This window comes from Schistocerca piceifrons, chromosome 9 (genome assembly GCF_021461385.2).
Source record: "Schistocerca piceifrons isolate TAMUIC-IGC-003096 chromosome 9, iqSchPice1.1, whole genome shotgun sequence".
Taxonomy (NCBI): Eukaryota; Metazoa; Arthropoda; class Insecta; order Orthoptera; family Acrididae; genus Schistocerca; species Schistocerca piceifrons.
Genome location: NC_060146.1, coordinates 18799930 through 18816852, shown reverse-complemented (window position 1 = coordinate 18816852; position 16923 = coordinate 18799930). Strand labels below are relative to the sequence as shown.

Sequence of the window (16923 nt, the reverse complement as noted above, 5' to 3'; positions counted from 1 at the left end):
TCGCAAACTGAACAGTCACTGTGAAGGGCACGTACTGCCGCGTGAACGCATGAGAAAGCATTATTAGCGTCTGACGGTTTGAAAGTGGCCTCAACGTGGGTTTGCATATGGCCGTTTTGCCGAATCGTGCGGTATCCGTATTTTTGGGGCATTCGGATGTGACAGTGGCATGATACAGAATGAAATTTTCATTCTGCAGCGGAGTGTGCGCCGATACGAAACTTCCTGGCAGATTAAAATAATGTGTTGGAGCGAGACTCGAACGTCTGCCTTTGGCGGGCAAGTGCTCTGCGACTGGGCCACCCAAACAAGAACCCGCGACCCTCCTCGCAGCTCTACTTTCGCCAGTACCTCGTCTCCATGGCTTAGCAATGTCTCCACCATATCCTCTCTTCCAGCAGTGATAGTCCCGCATGTTTCGCAAGAGAGCTTCTGTGAAGTTTGGAAGATAGGAGACGAGGTACTGGCGGAAGTAAGGGGCTGAGGCCGGGTAATGAGTTGCGTTTGGGTTGCACAGCTGGCAGAGCATTTGCCTGCGAGGATCAAATGTCCTGCGTTCGAGCGTCGGTCCGCTGCACAGTTTTAGCGTGCCAGGAAGCTTCAGTGGTATGATGCTGGAATGCATGTGAACGTGAGGGCATGCGTACTCATCGGCAAAGCTCTAGTCGACTACGTCTGACCATCACAGGCCGTACTGCGCACCGAGCATATCGTGATCTCCTTCACATCCTCGCCTGCCATCGGACAAGTAATAGACTCGCTGCAATATTTTGTGTCATCGTGGAACATTAGTCAGGCTAGGAGCAACTGGACTGGGGAATTACAGTCTCACATATAGGCTGTCGTTGAAACCACAAAACCAATGGCTGCATCTTGGGTGGTACTGTGACCAGGAAACATGGACTGTTGGTGAATGACTCGCATTGTGTTCAGCAGTCATCTGAGATTCTGAACCACCCAAGATGATCATCGTTGCCTAGTATGGCAGTGACCTGCAGAGAGGTCCCGTCCCCCATCGTTTAAGAGAGGTACAGCAGTGTTACTTGTGGCATCACGGTGGACGGGATTGGGTATGACTTCAGGTGATGGGTGGTGTTGACTGAGGGAACTCTGAGGGCATAACGGTTAGTCGCGTCCTCAGTAGCATTGTGCCATTTTTCAACACAACAACGTTGCCCACACATGGCACGTGTCTCTACTACCGGCCTGCATGATGTTGAGGTACTACTGTGGCTAGAAAGGTCTCCATATCTGTCCCCGAAAGAAGAGGTGTGGGATCAGCCCGGGTGTCATTTCCAGCCACTGCCAGCAGGTAGGATATCAAGGACCAGTGACAACACTTGCAAGCCGACGTTGCTCAGGAGAGGATACAGCAGTTTTACGACACCCTTCCCAACAGAATAATTGCATGCATCGAGGCCAGACGACTGTGCTGCGCCAGACTGATTGAATCCATATTGCCAAGCTCTCTGTAAATTTCATGTGATACTGTTATCACTGAATTACCACTGCATACCCTCCCAACCCATGACGTTTAATTTCGTTCCCTCTCCCCTGTGCTACATTTTTCTTTTGAGTTTTCCAAGAGCCTTTGTACCATTAACTTCATAAAATATTTATTGACTGTTAATAATGCCTTAAGAATGTTTTTGACGTGTGTTGCAGCCCCCACAACCTGCTGGCGCCTGGACAGGCGTATTTGATGCCACCAAACAGGGGAACGTCGAGTCACAGCTGAACATCAGCACAGGCAAATACGAGGGGGAGGAGGACTGCCTCTTCATCAATGTCTTCACTCCCAAGGTGAGCAAACGAATCCGCTGTACTCCTACGTCCTATGTTTCCTCTGTTTCTTGACCGCTAACAGACCACAGGTACAAGATCCATCCACCAAGCAGCCTACTAAAATGGTGGCGAGCAACATCGGCCCAGCTAACACAGTACAGCCACTACAGTTTCCGGAATGAAAATGGAAATGAGCATACGGCGTCAGTGGCCGGGAGGTCCAAGTCAGGATGTTCGTCCACCAAATGCAAGTCTTATTGAGTGCTATGCCACATCGGGGAACTTGCGCGTCGACAATAGGGATGAAATGATGATGAGGACAGCACAACACACAGTCCCTGAGCAGAGAAAATCTCCCTCCCCACCGGGAATCGAACCCGGGCCCCTGTGTGTTGCATTCCAATGCACTGACCGTTCAGTTATTGGAGTGGACCACAGTTTTCCAGATCTATAGTGCATGGTGCATGACCCCAATCTGGCTTCTCTGGATTGATGACCTTATGGTCAGAAATGAATGATTAGCTCTTTATTGAAATAACTTAAACATTGCAGCAAGCACCTGTTCGAAATGATAGCCTTTAGTCTTAATGCTCCACTTACAGCAGTACACAATAGTCTGCTGCATATTCCCCACTACTACTACAGTCTATTGTATGAAAGTTAAGATGCCAGGGAAGAACATACATGATTCATGAGGGAGCTATGAGGCCAAAAAGTGTAGAGGCAGACAGAGGTTGGTATACATCCAACAAATACCTCAGAATAAAAGTGCTGCTCTGAGATGAAAAGGTTGGCACTAGAGAGGAAGTCGAGGTTGGCAGCATCAAACGAGTCAAAAGACTGATGACGTAAAAGAAAAGTGAAACGAAGCCAGAGCCATTCTAATTGGTCTTGCTTCTGTTTCTACATAGATTTCATTCCTGAACATCATCATGTAACCTCACAGGAATTAATCAGAGCCAGCAGTTAAGTCATTCTCAGTAGCCTGCATTACTGCTTCGGAGACAGCTGTGTCAGTGTTGCAGTGGAAGCACGACTCTCCTTCATGAGGTCCTCTAGTATGACACCTGGAGAGGTGTGAGCTCCTGCATGCTGGAGCAGCTGTCCCCAAAGAAGCAATATGGTCTACTGACAACGACATAACTATGAAAATTAGTTTAGTACATTTCACGAGTATCAGCACTGTACTGTTTATAACATCCTAGCTTCAATAGGAATTGAGATATGGACAAAAGTGTGTTCCTTTAACCCCTACCATAAAGACTTCCCTGCACGACAGGCATGTTGCATGGGTGGGAGCAGTGTCAGGCTACCTTATCGACCTGTTTTGCAAAGCAGCCTATATGTCAGGGACACAATACAGTTCTCCAGCCCCTGATTTGTAGGTTTCTCTGCACTGAAGGCATGTTATGTTGGAGTAATATCGATCTGCTTTATTGCCCTGCTTTCCGTGCCAGCCTGTATGTCAGTTGCAAAATATGGTTTTTAAGCCCCTAATGTCTAAGCTGCCATGTATGACAGATAAGTTGTATTAATAGTATTCGCCTGCTTTATCAACCATCAGGAGCTACATGGGCTATGGGCACCGCTGGGGAATGTTGAGATGGTAGAGGAGGGGATGTACAGAGAGATGGGCACAAGAGGGGTTGGATAGAGTGACAGGGGACAGGAGGGGATCGATTGACAGATGGGGTAAGAGAGAAGGGCCAGAGAGAGGGAGGACACGATGGATACTAACAGGTTGAGCAGAAACTGGAGAGAATATGTGTGGAGGAGGAGGAGGAGGAGGAGGAGCAGAGAAAAGGAGAGGAGGAGATGGACAAGGAGAGAGAGGAGGAGGGAGACATGCAAGAGGCAGGTGGAAGATGTAGTGGAATAGTGAGTAGGTGACAAGGAAGAGAGAGAATGAGGAGGTTAACAGAGAGAGGGAGAGGAGGTATTGGTCCGAGACAGGAGCAGAAAAATATGGTCAGAGAGAGGGGTTGGAGAAGGTGGACAAAGGGAGAGGATGGACGAGATGAAGAGAACGAGAGACTGGGGATGAGGAGGTAAGTGAATAGTAGTGGGAGGATTAGGTCGGCAGAGAGATGGAAGGAGGGCGGAGACAGAGAGGGGGAAGGAAGAGGAGGAATGTGCAAAATATGTGTGACATCTGCACATGGGTGAAGCCATGGGGAAAAGGATACAATACAATGTGTGGTGTCACCGCCAGACACCACACTTGCTAGGTGGTAGCCTTTAAATCGGCCGTGGTCCATTAGTATACGTCGGACCCGCGTGTCGCCACTGTCAGTGATTGCAGACCGAGCACCGCCACACGGCAGGTCTAGAGAGACGTCCTAGCACTCGCCCCAGTTCTACAGCAGACTTTGCTAGCGATGCTACACTGACAAATACGCTCTCATTTGCCGAGACGATAGTTAGCATAGCCTTCAGCTACGTCATTTGCTACGACCTAGCAAGGCGCCATTACCAGTTATATTGAGATTGTCATTAATGTACCATCAAGAGTGATGTACACCAATTATGGATTAAAGTTAAGTATTCCAGCAACAACGTACCTTATTGGCTATATTAATTACATTGTCCTGTTCCAGACCTCATGCCAGTTTGCATGAGATTAAACGCGTGCATTTCGGCATCCTCGCATAGTGACTTGGCTGTCTTGCCAAGTCACAACACAATGTATGTTAATATTGACTGATAACCTCTACAGACATGCTTAGGGTCCTCATTGTTGCACTCTGCCAACAACATGGCAAATTTAAACAAATTGGAACACATAACTACATTAAAATCTGCAGCCTTTCAGTGGTGCAAAATGAGCCCTCGTTTCGACAATCTGTCCTTTTGTGGTGCATCCATTCCCTTGCTGTCTGCCCAATAATATTTTGAGACTTCTGCTAGGTTCTTCCATGAAGATGATATGAGTTCTTGTTTTTCTCCACCAGCTACCTTCAGAAGGGGCCCGTGGCCTACCCGTCATGTTCTTGATACACGGAGGTGGACTGTCTGCCTTCTCGGGCAATGAAGAGTGGTTCGGGCCAGATCTGCTCATTCAGCATGGCATCGTCATGGTCACGTTCAACTACCGGCTAGGGGTGCTTGGTATGTAGAATAACAATAAAACAATAATCACCCATTCTTTCATCACATGTACCTCTAGAAGTAAGACAAATCACTGTGGAACACTTCTATATCTACATATGGTATAAATTAAAGTTCCCTTGCTCAATTTGTGCCTGTGTATTCAGGCTAATCTCAGGAACTACTGTAGGGCTTTTGATGTGGTTTTCACGAGGGAGGTTTGGGTGTATAAGTTGTTAATTCTATGTCAGACAAGTCGTCCAACTGCAGGTACTTAGTGCTACCCATCTGAAGCCAGCAGAGTGTGCCACTAGTCACTATTAAAATGCAACTGAAGTGCTTGAAAATGGGTACATAGCAGACGGGCTGAGGCAATAAGGACACTGTCTGTCATGCTTATCGACTGTTCCCTGACCATTGTGTAAGCAAGAAACCGAAGTACACGAAGTACTGAAGAACACGAATCCAAGTAGAGGCATGATCCATTCCGCACCAGGATATGGATATCTGCATAAAATTGTGCAAAAGTCAATCAGACAGATGCGATTGTGGAGCGATTAATACAGCGGATAATATTATGTTACAGGGTTCTCTGAAGAGTGATATCAGGGGCAACATCGCTGTACACGAGGCACTTCAGCTTGAAATAAGCAACTCTAATTCTTTGGCAGCTATAAGAAACACCCTTAACCAAATAAATCACGGAGAACTTCTAAGGTTCAGGACACAAAGTAATATAAGCAGTGAAGCGTCAGCACACTGAAGGTTACGTAGTAAGAACACTGTTATTACCTAATACACACACTAAGGTACAAAAAAAACTACGCAGCACGAAGGAATTATTCGAATGGGATGGAAATTGGTAGATGTGATGTACATGTACATACAGACAAATGATTACAATTTCAGAAGAATTGGACGATTTATTGAAAGGAAAGAGGTTCGCAAATTGAGCAACTCAATAATGCTTTGGTTCGTCTATGGCCCTTACACAAGCATTTATTCGGCTCGGTATGAATTACCAGAGTTGTTTGATGTCCTTCTGAGGGATACTGTGCCAAATTCTGTCTGTCTGGTGCAGTAGATGGCCAAAATCCCAGGGGATGTTGGAGGGCCCGGCCCCTAATGCTCCAAAAGTTCTCATTTTGGACAGCATGAAGAGAAGCAGTAGAAACTCTCAGCGAATACAGACGTGCATTATCTTCCTGAAATGTAAGCCCTGGATGGATTACTGGCCAGTATGGCTTACCATGAAAGGCAACAAAACGTGGCTTACAAAATCTTCGACGTACTGCTGTGCTGTAAGGGTGAGCAGATGATAAGCAAATGGGTCCTTCTATGAAAAGAAACAGCACTCCAGACCATCATTGTCAGGCTGGCGACAGTCAGATTGTTATCCAACCACTGTCCAGCACGTCTCCAGACAGGTCTGTAATATCACTGACGAGCGTAGAATTGTCTTTAGTGATGAATCCCACTTAGAATAGAGCCCCAACGACCATCGAATACGTGTCTGGAGGCAACCCAGGAAATGGTGGGATGTCAACCTGTCATGTACCATACAGCCTGACAACAGGAGATATGGTCAGAGGTGCCTTTTCGTTTCATATCAGAACCCATTTGGTTGTCATCCGCGGTTTTCATACAGCTTAGTGATATGTCGACGATATTCTACGGCCCATTTTATTGCTCTTCGTGGCAAACCACACTGGGCTTACATTTCAACACGATAACGCCCACCTGTGCACAGTAAGAGTTTCTACTGCTTACCTTCATACTTGTCAAACCCTACCTTGGCCAGTAATGTCGGCGGATCTCTTTCAAAATGAGAAGGTTTGGAGTAATATGGGCAGCGCCCTCCAATCAGCTCTGGGACCTTGACGACCTGACACGCCAGTTGGGCAAAATTTGGCACGATATCCCTTGGGAGGACATCCAACAACTGCATCAATCAATACTACGCAAATAACTGTTTGCATAAGGGCCACAGGTGAACCAACATGCTACTGAGTTCCTTAATTTGTGAAGCTCAATTTTTTAAAAATTGTAATGAGTTTTTTGCCGGTAAATGTTGAAACATCCCCTTAGAAAAATTATACATGACTGTGCTTAAACTTACATACAATATTTTTAGCGCAACGCAATCTGACTTTCAAAAATCCCTACAAAAGAATGGCCCTGACTAACATTAACCTATACCTTTCACATCCACCACTGCTGGCGGCTCACCTCCAACTGCGCAACGCTACGCGCTGTTAACATCCAGCTGCCCAACACTACAATGGCCGACAACAATGCAAACTAGCCGCAGACTGCACACAGCACAGCCAGTGATTTTCATGCAGAGCGCTACGTGGCGTTACCAATAAGAAAACCTAAATAGCCTACTTACAATGTACCGGGTGATCAAAAAGTCAGTATAAATTTGAAAACTGAATAAATCACACAATAATGCTGATAGAGAGGTACAAATTGACACACATGCTTGGAATGACATGGGGTTTTATTAGAACAAAAAAAATACAAACGTGGAAAAAATGTCCGACAGATGCCGTTTCATCTGATCAGAACAGCAATAATTAGCATAACAAAGTAAGGCAAAGCAAAGATAATGTTCTTTACAGGAAATGCTCAATATGTCCACCATGATCCCTCAACAATAGTTGTAGTCGAGGAATAATGTTGTGAAAAGCACTGTAAAGCATGTCCGGAGTTATGGTGAGGCACTGGCGTTGGATGTTGTCTTTCAGCATCCCTAGAGATGTCGGTCGATCAGGATACACTTGCGACTTCAGGTAACCCCAAAGCACGGACTGAGATCTGGGGACCTGGAAGGCCAAGCAAGACAAAAGTGTCGGCTGAGCACACGATCATCACCAAACGACGTGCGCAAGAGATCTTTCACGCGTCTTGCAATATGGGGTTCTAATAAAACCCCATGTCATTCCAAGCATGTGTGTCAATTTGTACCTATCTACATTATTCCGTGGTTTATTAAGTTTTCAAATTGATACTGATTTTATGATCACCCGGTATATCTCATCTACCGATTTCCGTCCCATTCGGATAATTGCTTCATGAGGCGTCGTCTTCCTTTTTTTGTTTTTTTCCCCCTGAGAGTGTATTTAACACATATGGGGTGTTCAAAAAGTCTCTCCACAGTGCCGCATGATTGTCAGCCGCGCGTGCCGTGTGATTGTTCGCCTGCCATGGTTACTTCCCTTCAAGTGGACTCTCCCAACACTCCACTGTTTCGTTTATCTTAGCCAGCGTCAGTAGTATCTTTGGTGTGTGTCGTTACGTGTTGGCATGAAAGTTTAAGTTTAGTTTCTTTGTTCGTTTGTTTCGTTTTTGTCAGTGTTAAAATGCTAACCATTGACGAACGTGTGCTTTTAGTCGAACAAGCGCTCAAAGCTGGCGGTAAATACACAGTTTCAGTTCGTCAAACATTTAATTCAGTTTCCCTGGAGAGAAAACTCCCACATCGCGATATTGTGCGAGATTTGATCAACAAATTTCGAAGTACGGGTTCAGTGGTAGATGCACCGAGAGGTGGTCGCCCTATCGTTTTGTCCGAGGATGAACTACTCGATATTTCCCACAAAATGTCCATGAGTCCGAACAAGTCAGTAAGAAAACTCGCCCAGGATATCGATGTTAGTGTCGGAACGGCCCACACAGCTGTAAGGAAAAAATTAGAACTTTACCCGTACAAAGTGACAATCGTGCAAGAACTGAAAAATATTGATCATGGCAAGAGACTGCATTATTGTCAATGGTTCAAAAATTTCTTTCAACAAAATGGAAGGGATATTCTTAATGAGACGTTTTTCACTCATGAGCGTGGTTTCATTTATCAGGGTACATGAACTCGCAAAATTCTCGTATGCAGAGTACTGCAAATCCATTGTCTATTCATGAGGAACCACTTCATTCTGTGAAAATAGGAGTTTGGATTGCAATTTCTAGACGTCGGATTGTGAGTCTCATATTTTTCACCGAAACGATAAACGCCCAACGATACTGCAGTGACATTCCGTACCCATTCACAGGAGAACCTGTGTTAAGTGAAATACTGAAAGGTTATTTTCAACAAGATGGTGCAACCGCGCATACAGATAGCGTTTCAATGTCACTGCTTGCTGATGTTTTTGGTGATCGCATGATTTGACACGGACTTTCGCCTCCACGATAACCTGACGTAACACCACCTGACTTTTTCTGACTTTGCAGCGAAAGCAACTGTCTATAAAAACCGTCTTAAATCCATCGATGAATTAAAAACTGCAATATCCACTTTCACTGCTTCTGTTACAAAAGAAATGTTACAACTAGTGTTTGTAAACATGATCATACAGGGTGTTTCAAAAATGACCGGTATATTTGAAACGGCAATAAAAACTAAACGAACAGCGATAGAAATACACCGTTTGTTGCAATATGCTTGGGACAACAGTACATTTTCAGGCGGACAAACTTTCGAAATTACAGTAGTTACAATTTTCAACAACAGATGGCGCTGCAAGTGATGTGAAAGATATTGAAGACAACGCAGTCTGTGGGTGCGCCATTCTGTACGTCGTCTTTCTGCTGTAAGCGTGTGCTGTTCACAACGTGCAAGTGTGCTGTAGACAACATGGTTTATTCCTTAGAACAGAGGATTTTTCTGGTGTTGGAATTCCACCGCCTAGAACACAGTGTTGTTGCAACAAGACGAAGTTTTCAACGGAGGTTTAATGTAACCAAAGGACCGAAAAGCGATACAATAAAGGATCTGTTTGAAAAATTTCAACGGACTGGGAACGTGACGGATGAACGTGCTGGAAAGGTTGGGCGACCGCGTACGGCAACCACAGAGGGCAACGCACAGCTAGTGCAGCAGGTGATCCAACAGCGGCCTCGGGTTTCCGTTCGCCGTGTTGCAGCTGCGGTCCAAATGACGCCAACGTCCACGTATCGTCTCATGCGCCAGAGTTTACACCTCTATCCATACAAAATTCAAACGCGGCAACCACTCAGTGCCGCTACCATTGCTGCACGAGAGACATTCACTAACGATATAGTGCACAGGATTGATGACGGCGATATGCATGTGGGCAGCATTTGGTTTACTGACGAAGCTTATTTTTACCTGGACTGCTTCGTCAATAAACAGAACTGGCGCATATGGGGAACCGAAAAGCCCCATGTTGCAGTCCCATCGTCCCTGCATCCTCAAAAAGTACTGGTCTGGGCCGCCATTTCTTCCAAAGGAACCATTGGCCCATTTTTCAGATCCGAAACGATTACTGCATCACGCTATCTGGACATTCTTCGTGAATTTGTGGCGGTACAAACTGCCTTAGACGACACTGCGAACACCTCGTGGTTTATACAAGATGGTGCCCAGCCACATCGCACGACCGACGTCTATAATTTCCTGAATGAATATTTCGATGATCGTGTGATTGCTTTGGGCTATCCGAAACATACAGGAGGCGGCGTGGATTGGCCTCCCTATTCGCCAGACATGAACCGCTGTGACTTCTTTCTGTGGGGACACTTGAAAGACCAGGTGTACCGCCAGAATCCAGAAACAATTGAACAGCTGAAGCAGTACATCTCATCGGCATGTGAAGCCATTCCGCCAGACACGTTGTCAAAGGTTTCGGATAATTTCATTCAGAGACTACGCCATATTATTGCTACGCATGGTGGATATGAGGAAAATATCGTACTATAGAGTTTCCCAGACCGCAGCGCCATCTGTTGTTGAAAATTGTAACTACTGTAATTTCGAAAGTTTGTCCGCCTGAAAATGTACTGTTGTCCCAAGCATATTGCAACAAACGGTGTCTTTCTATCGCTGCTCGTTTAGTTTTTATTGCCGTTTCAAATATGCCGGTCATTTTTGAAACACCCTGTACGAATTGAGTTGTGTATTCATCAACTGGGGGGGGGGGGGGCACTTTAAACATTTAATGTGAAAATCTGTAAGTAAAAATTAATATTCAATAAATTAATAACTTATATTTTACTGAGTTTCATTTCGGTATATTCATTGCGGCATACGGCACGCGCGGCTAACAATCATACGGCACTGCGGAGAGACTTTTTGAACACCCCGGACATTGATCCTTGTCCTTTGTATCTTGGATTACAGCCTGTAGTTTAATTATGTATGTTATTTATTGTTGCTGTAGACATATTGTGATGGTATGCATCATTTCCGTGTGTTGTTCATGCAGTAGACCATATGACTAAATTTCTGGTAACCATATGAAGCGCTGCGACTCAAATTCTGCCGAGAACCGTAACATCGTAGGGATTTATTTAGAGAACAAAAATATTGTTAGCAGGTAGAACAGAGAGCTGTGTGACTGAAGTTTATCACGACCGTTGTGGAGCCAATGTCGAACACACTTCGCGTAATAGTTAGTTTTAAGGTACAAAGTGTACAACTTTGCTTCCGCCGTTTGCCGATAGGTAAGTAGCGGTCAAAAGAAACAGATCGCAGACGTCAGGCAGTTGGCTTGGACCTCGGTCAACATAACCTCATTCAAACATTTGTGTCTGCATCAAAAGGTTGTTCTTGAATGAAAACGTCAGTTTACGAGCCTAATTCTCGTCATTTGCGGGAGGTTTTACTGTTTTGTTACATTAATGAAGAAACCAGCTGCTGAGTCTCATCGAATGCTCTCAGGCACGTACGGTAAGGACGCTGTCAGTGAAAGAACGTGTCGTGAGTGGTTTCAACGCTTCGAGAAAAGTGATTTTAACGTCGTAGACCAGCATAGCGGTGGAAGAGAGAATGTTTTCGAAGATGCAGAATTGGAGACATTGCTGAGTGAAGACTCGCGTCAAACTCAAGAAGAATTGGCACGATTAGCGGGAGTGACACAGGAAACCATTTCAAAACGTCTCGAGGCTATGGGCAGAATTCAGAGAGAAGGAACTTGAGTCCAGTGTAAGCTGAAACCAAGAGACGTTGAACAGCGTTCGTGTGTTTGTGAACAGTTGCTTCAGAGGCAAAAACGGAAGGGATTTCTGCATCGCATTGTGACAGGGGACGAAAAATGGGTTCATTAGATAACCCTAAATGCAAAAAATCATGGGGATATCCTGGCCATGCTTCCACGTCGACTACCAAACCGAATATTAACGGCTCCAAGATCATGCTCTGCATTTAGTGGGACCAGCTCGGCATCGTGTTCTATGAGGTGTTAAAACCAAGTGAAACAATCACAGGTGCTAGTTATCGAACGCAATTAATACGTTTGAGCAGAGCATTAAAAGACAAACGGCCGCAATACAGCGAGAGGCACGGTAGAGGGATTTCTCAGCACGACAACGCTGCACCCCACGCCGCAAAAGAGGTCGAAACGTACTGGAAACGTCAAAATGGGAACTGCTACCCCACCCGCCGTATTCTCCAGACATTGCTCCCTCTGGCTATCACCTGTCTAGATCAATGGCGCACGGCCTGGCTGACCAACACTTCCGATCTCATGAAGAAGTCACAAATTGGATCGATTTGTGGATCGCTTCAAAGGATGAACAATTTTTTCGACGCTGGATTCGTACAAAGGCCGAAAGATCGGAGAAAGTAGTGACCAGCGATGGAAAATATTTTGAATCATACATGTGTAACCAATTTGTTTCATCAAAGACTCAAATGTTGGTGAAAAAACGGCGGAAGCAAAGTTGTACACCTTGTATAATTGTCGGATTCTGTGTTATCTATTTTCAGTCATTAGCCTGCTTCGCATTATTGGTGTTATACTAAGCTCAAAATACGATAAACATGTAAATCTAATACGTTATCTACTAATACAGGGTGGCGCAGATGAGAATAGCCCGTGTCAGTATAAAGGATATAATCTACAGTGAAATTACACAAACGAAGAACTGAAATGAACTTACCACTTATTTAGAATAAAAAACACAGTGAAAAATACATTTATAGAAGATGTTGAGAGTGACTCGTTGTAACATCAATAGGGAGCTGTGCACATTTAATCATATTCAGATACACCTGGCGTAAAGTTCGGATATCAGTGGCAGCAATTCACGGCTGATGTTGCCTTTCAGTTAATTATTGGGTGTGGATTTATTTCATAGATCGTGTTCCTCAAATGTCCCTGCAACTGAAAATCACATGTTGCTACGTCCGACGAATGTGGTGGCCATAAATGTTTACTGGCATTTCGATCCTACATCTACATCTACATTTATACTCCGCAAGTCACTCAACGGTGTGTCGCGGAGGGCACTTTACGTGCCACTGTCATTACCTCCCTTTCCTTTTCCACTCGCGTATGGTTCGCGGGAAGAACGACTGTCGGAAAGCCTCCGTGCGCGCTCGAATCTCTCTAATTTTACGTCCGTGATCTCCTCGGGAGGTATAAGTAGGGGGAAGCAATATATTCGATACCTCATCCAGAAACGCACCCTCGAAACCTGGACAGCAAGCTACACCGCGATGCAGAGCGCCTCTCTTGCAGAGTCTGCCACTTGAGTTTGCTAAACATCTCCGTAACGCTATCACTTTAACCAAATAACCCTGTGACGAAACGAGCCGCTCTTCTTTGGAACTTCTCTATGTCCTCTGTCAACCCGACCCGCTACGGATCCCACACTGATGAGCAATACTCAAGTATAGGCCGAACGAGTGTTTTGTAAGGCACCTCCTTTGTTGATGGACTACATTTTCTAAGGACTCTCCCAATGAATCTCAACCTGGCACCCGCCTTACCAACAATTAATTTTATATGATCATTCCACTTCAAATCGTTCCGTACGCATACTCCCAGATATTTTACAGAAGTAACTGCTACCAGTGTTTGTTCCGCTATCATATAATCATACAATAAAGGATCCTTCTTTCTATGTATTCGCAATACATTACATTTGTCTATGTTAAGGGTCAGTTGCTACTCCCTGCCCCAAGTGCCTAACCGCTGCAGATCTTCCTGCATTACGGTGCAATTTTCTAATCCTGCAACTTCTCCTCAGTGAAGACATCGTCGACTCGTTCCAGGGATACGTTAGGCGTGCAGTATGTTGTCCCATCTTGTTGTAAGAAGCAGTATTCAGTGAGCTGAGCATAAAATGTATCAAAAATTTCTTTATATGCAACCGTGTCAAAAAATATAGGTCTAATGTTGCTCGTTACAACGCACCGAACACCGATTATTTCGTCATAGAGTGGTTGCTGACACACAATGCTAGGGTTCTCGGTTGCCCAGTACTTCGTGTTCTATGAATTCACATGACTAGAAAGATGAAACCATCACTCATTATGTGATGGAAATACTCAGATATGCTGGTGAGTTTTTCACCAGGGTGCCTCTTCGAGTCAGTTGAGCTTACTGCGCAGAAATTTGACGAGAAGACGACCGACCTTTTCAAGCACATTCTGACCTCCACGTATTTTCTCTTTCTATGAACAAACAGAAGGAGTCGGAATGACGAGCCCACTCTAGCCTGTGGTCGTGAATTTCTATATGGAGTACTTCGAGGAGGAAGCTTTGGCGTCATCCAAATGGAAACCTACTTGTTTTCTACGTTACGCGGATGACACGTTCGTGCTCGAGCCCCATGGAAGGGACAAGCTCGTAGACTTCCTTAGACACCTCAACGCCATACACCCGAACATCAAAATCACTATGGAGACCGAAGCAGAAGGAAGATTACCATTCCTGAACATCATGCTTGTAAGAAGAGCGGATGGCACCCAAGGCCACGGGCTATACGGGAAGAAAACGCACACCGACCTCTATTTGCAAGCAGATAGCTGCCACCACCCTGCGCAGAGAAATGCGGTGCTAAAAACACTGGCGCACAGGGCGCGCACCAGCTCTGACGCAGAGAGTCTGCCCAAAGAGCTGGAACACCTCAAAACTGTATTCCGGAAAAACGGCTACTCTGAATGGCAGATGAGACGCGCTGTCCACCCCACCTCTACAGTACAGCGTGTGGAGGCGGAACAAGTCACGGAGAAAGAGATAGCCACTGCCTATACAGGGTGTTACAAAAAGGTACGGCCAAACTATCAGGACACATTCCTCACACACAAAGAAAGAAAATATGTGGACACGTGGCCGGAAACGCTTACTTTCCGTGTTAGAGCTCATTTTATTACTTCTCTTCAAATCACATTAATCATGGAATGGAAACACACAGTAACAGAACGTACCAGCGTGACTTCAAATACTTTCTTACAGGAAATGTTCAAAATGTCCGGTTGAGGTCAGGAGAGCGTAGAGGCCACGCAATTCGTCCGCCTCTACAAATCCATTAGTCACCGAATCTGTTGTTGAGAAGCGTACGAACATTTCGACTGAAATGTGCAGGAGCTCCATCGTGCATGAACCACATGTTGTGTCGTACTTGTAAAGGCACATGTTCTAGCAGCACAGGTAGAGTATCCCGTATGAAATCATGATAACGTGCTCCATTGAGCGTAGGTGGAAGAACATGGGGCCCAATCGAGACATCACCACAGAAAACCTGTGTTGATGACGCGATTGCACAATTGCGTGCGGATTCTCGTCCGCCCACACACGTTGATTGTGAAAATTTACAATTTGATCACGTTGGAATGAAGCCTCATCCGTAAAGAGAACATCTGCACTGAAATGAGGATTGACACATTGTTGGATGAACCATTTGCAGACACACGCTGTACATGGTAAGTAAACAACTGGTTCTCCCGTAGCACTCTCCATACAGTGACGTGGACAACGTTACCTTGTACAGCAGCAACTTCTCTGACGCTGACATTAGGGTTATCGTCAACTGCACGAAGAATTGCCTCGTCCATTGCAGGTGTCCTCGTCGTTCTAGGTCTTCCCCAGTCGCGAGTCATAGGCTGGAATGTTCCGTGCTCCTTAAGACGCCGATCAATGGCTTCGAACGTCTTCCCGTCGGGACACCTTCGTTCTGGAAATCTGTCTCGATACGAACGTAGCACGCCACGGCTATTGCCCCGTGCTAATCCATACATCAAATGGGCATCTGCCAACTCCGCATTTGTAAACATTGCACTGACTGCAAAACCACGTTTGTGATGAACACTAACCTGTTGATGCTACGTACTGATGTGCTTGATGCTAGTACTGTAAAGCAATGAGTCGCATGTCAACACAAGCACCCAAGTCAACATTACTTTCCTTCAATTGTGCCAACTGGCGGTGAAACGAGGAAGTACAGTATATACTGACGAAACTAAAATGAGCTCTAACATGGAAATTAAGCGTTTCCGGACACATGTCTGTTGTGGTTGGCAGGAGAGCCAACACCGTGTTACTAGAGGAGGCCGAAAGGCACGCGTTTTAGCTCACGCAGGCTGGCGTGACGTCTGGAACAGGACAAGGAAATTAGACTTTCGAAAAACGGACGTATCTGGTGGAATACTTGACTTTAATCCATTAATGATGAACGTCGGTCTTGACGGTACATGATTCATAATATCAATAGTAACTGATAATGGCGCCTTGCTAGGTCGTAGCAAATGACGTAGCTGAAGGCTATGCTAAACTATCGTCTCGGCAAATGAGAACGTAAGTAGGCAGTGAACCATCGCTAGCAAAGTCGGCTGTACAACTGGGGCGAGTGCTAGGAAGTCTCTCTAGACCTGCCGTGTGGCGGCGCTCGGTCTGCAATCACTGATAGTGGCGACACGCGGGTCCGACGTATACTACCGGACCGCGGCCGATTTAAAGGCTACCACCTAGCAAGTGTGGTGTCTGGCGGTGACACCACAATGTCCGCATAACATCTTTTCTTTATTTGTGTGTGAGGAATGTTTCCTGAAAGTTTGGCCGTACCTTTTTGTAACACCCTGTATACCGTATACTGGCGCAGGACGAATATTGTGGAAACACCGAGTAGGAACTGTCTTTTGCCCACCAAATAAAACGCGAGAATTATTGGGAAGTGTCAAAGACGATCTCGGTTTACAGAAGGCCGGCGTATACCAGATTCCGTGTCAATGTGGGAAGACTTATTTTGGACAGACAGTACGCACCACCGAAGATCGTTGCCGAGAACATCAATGGCACACTCGAC

At 45.5% G+C, this 16923-nt stretch overlaps 1 protein-coding gene across 1 annotated transcript in view; it reads left to right on the top strand.

Annotated features, from left to right (window-relative positions):
- LOC124717023 (esterase FE4-like) overlaps positions 1-16923 on the top strand; it is a 115224-nt gene that overhangs the window by 23765 nt on the left and 74536 nt on the right. Inside the window, exons 2-3 of the mRNA XM_047243676.1 lie at positions 1666-1803; positions 4737-4893. Of these exons, the coding sequence (XP_047099632.1) occupies positions 1666-1803; positions 4737-4893 (295 nt within the window). The remainder of the gene's footprint in view (positions 1-1665; positions 1804-4736; positions 4894-16923) is intronic.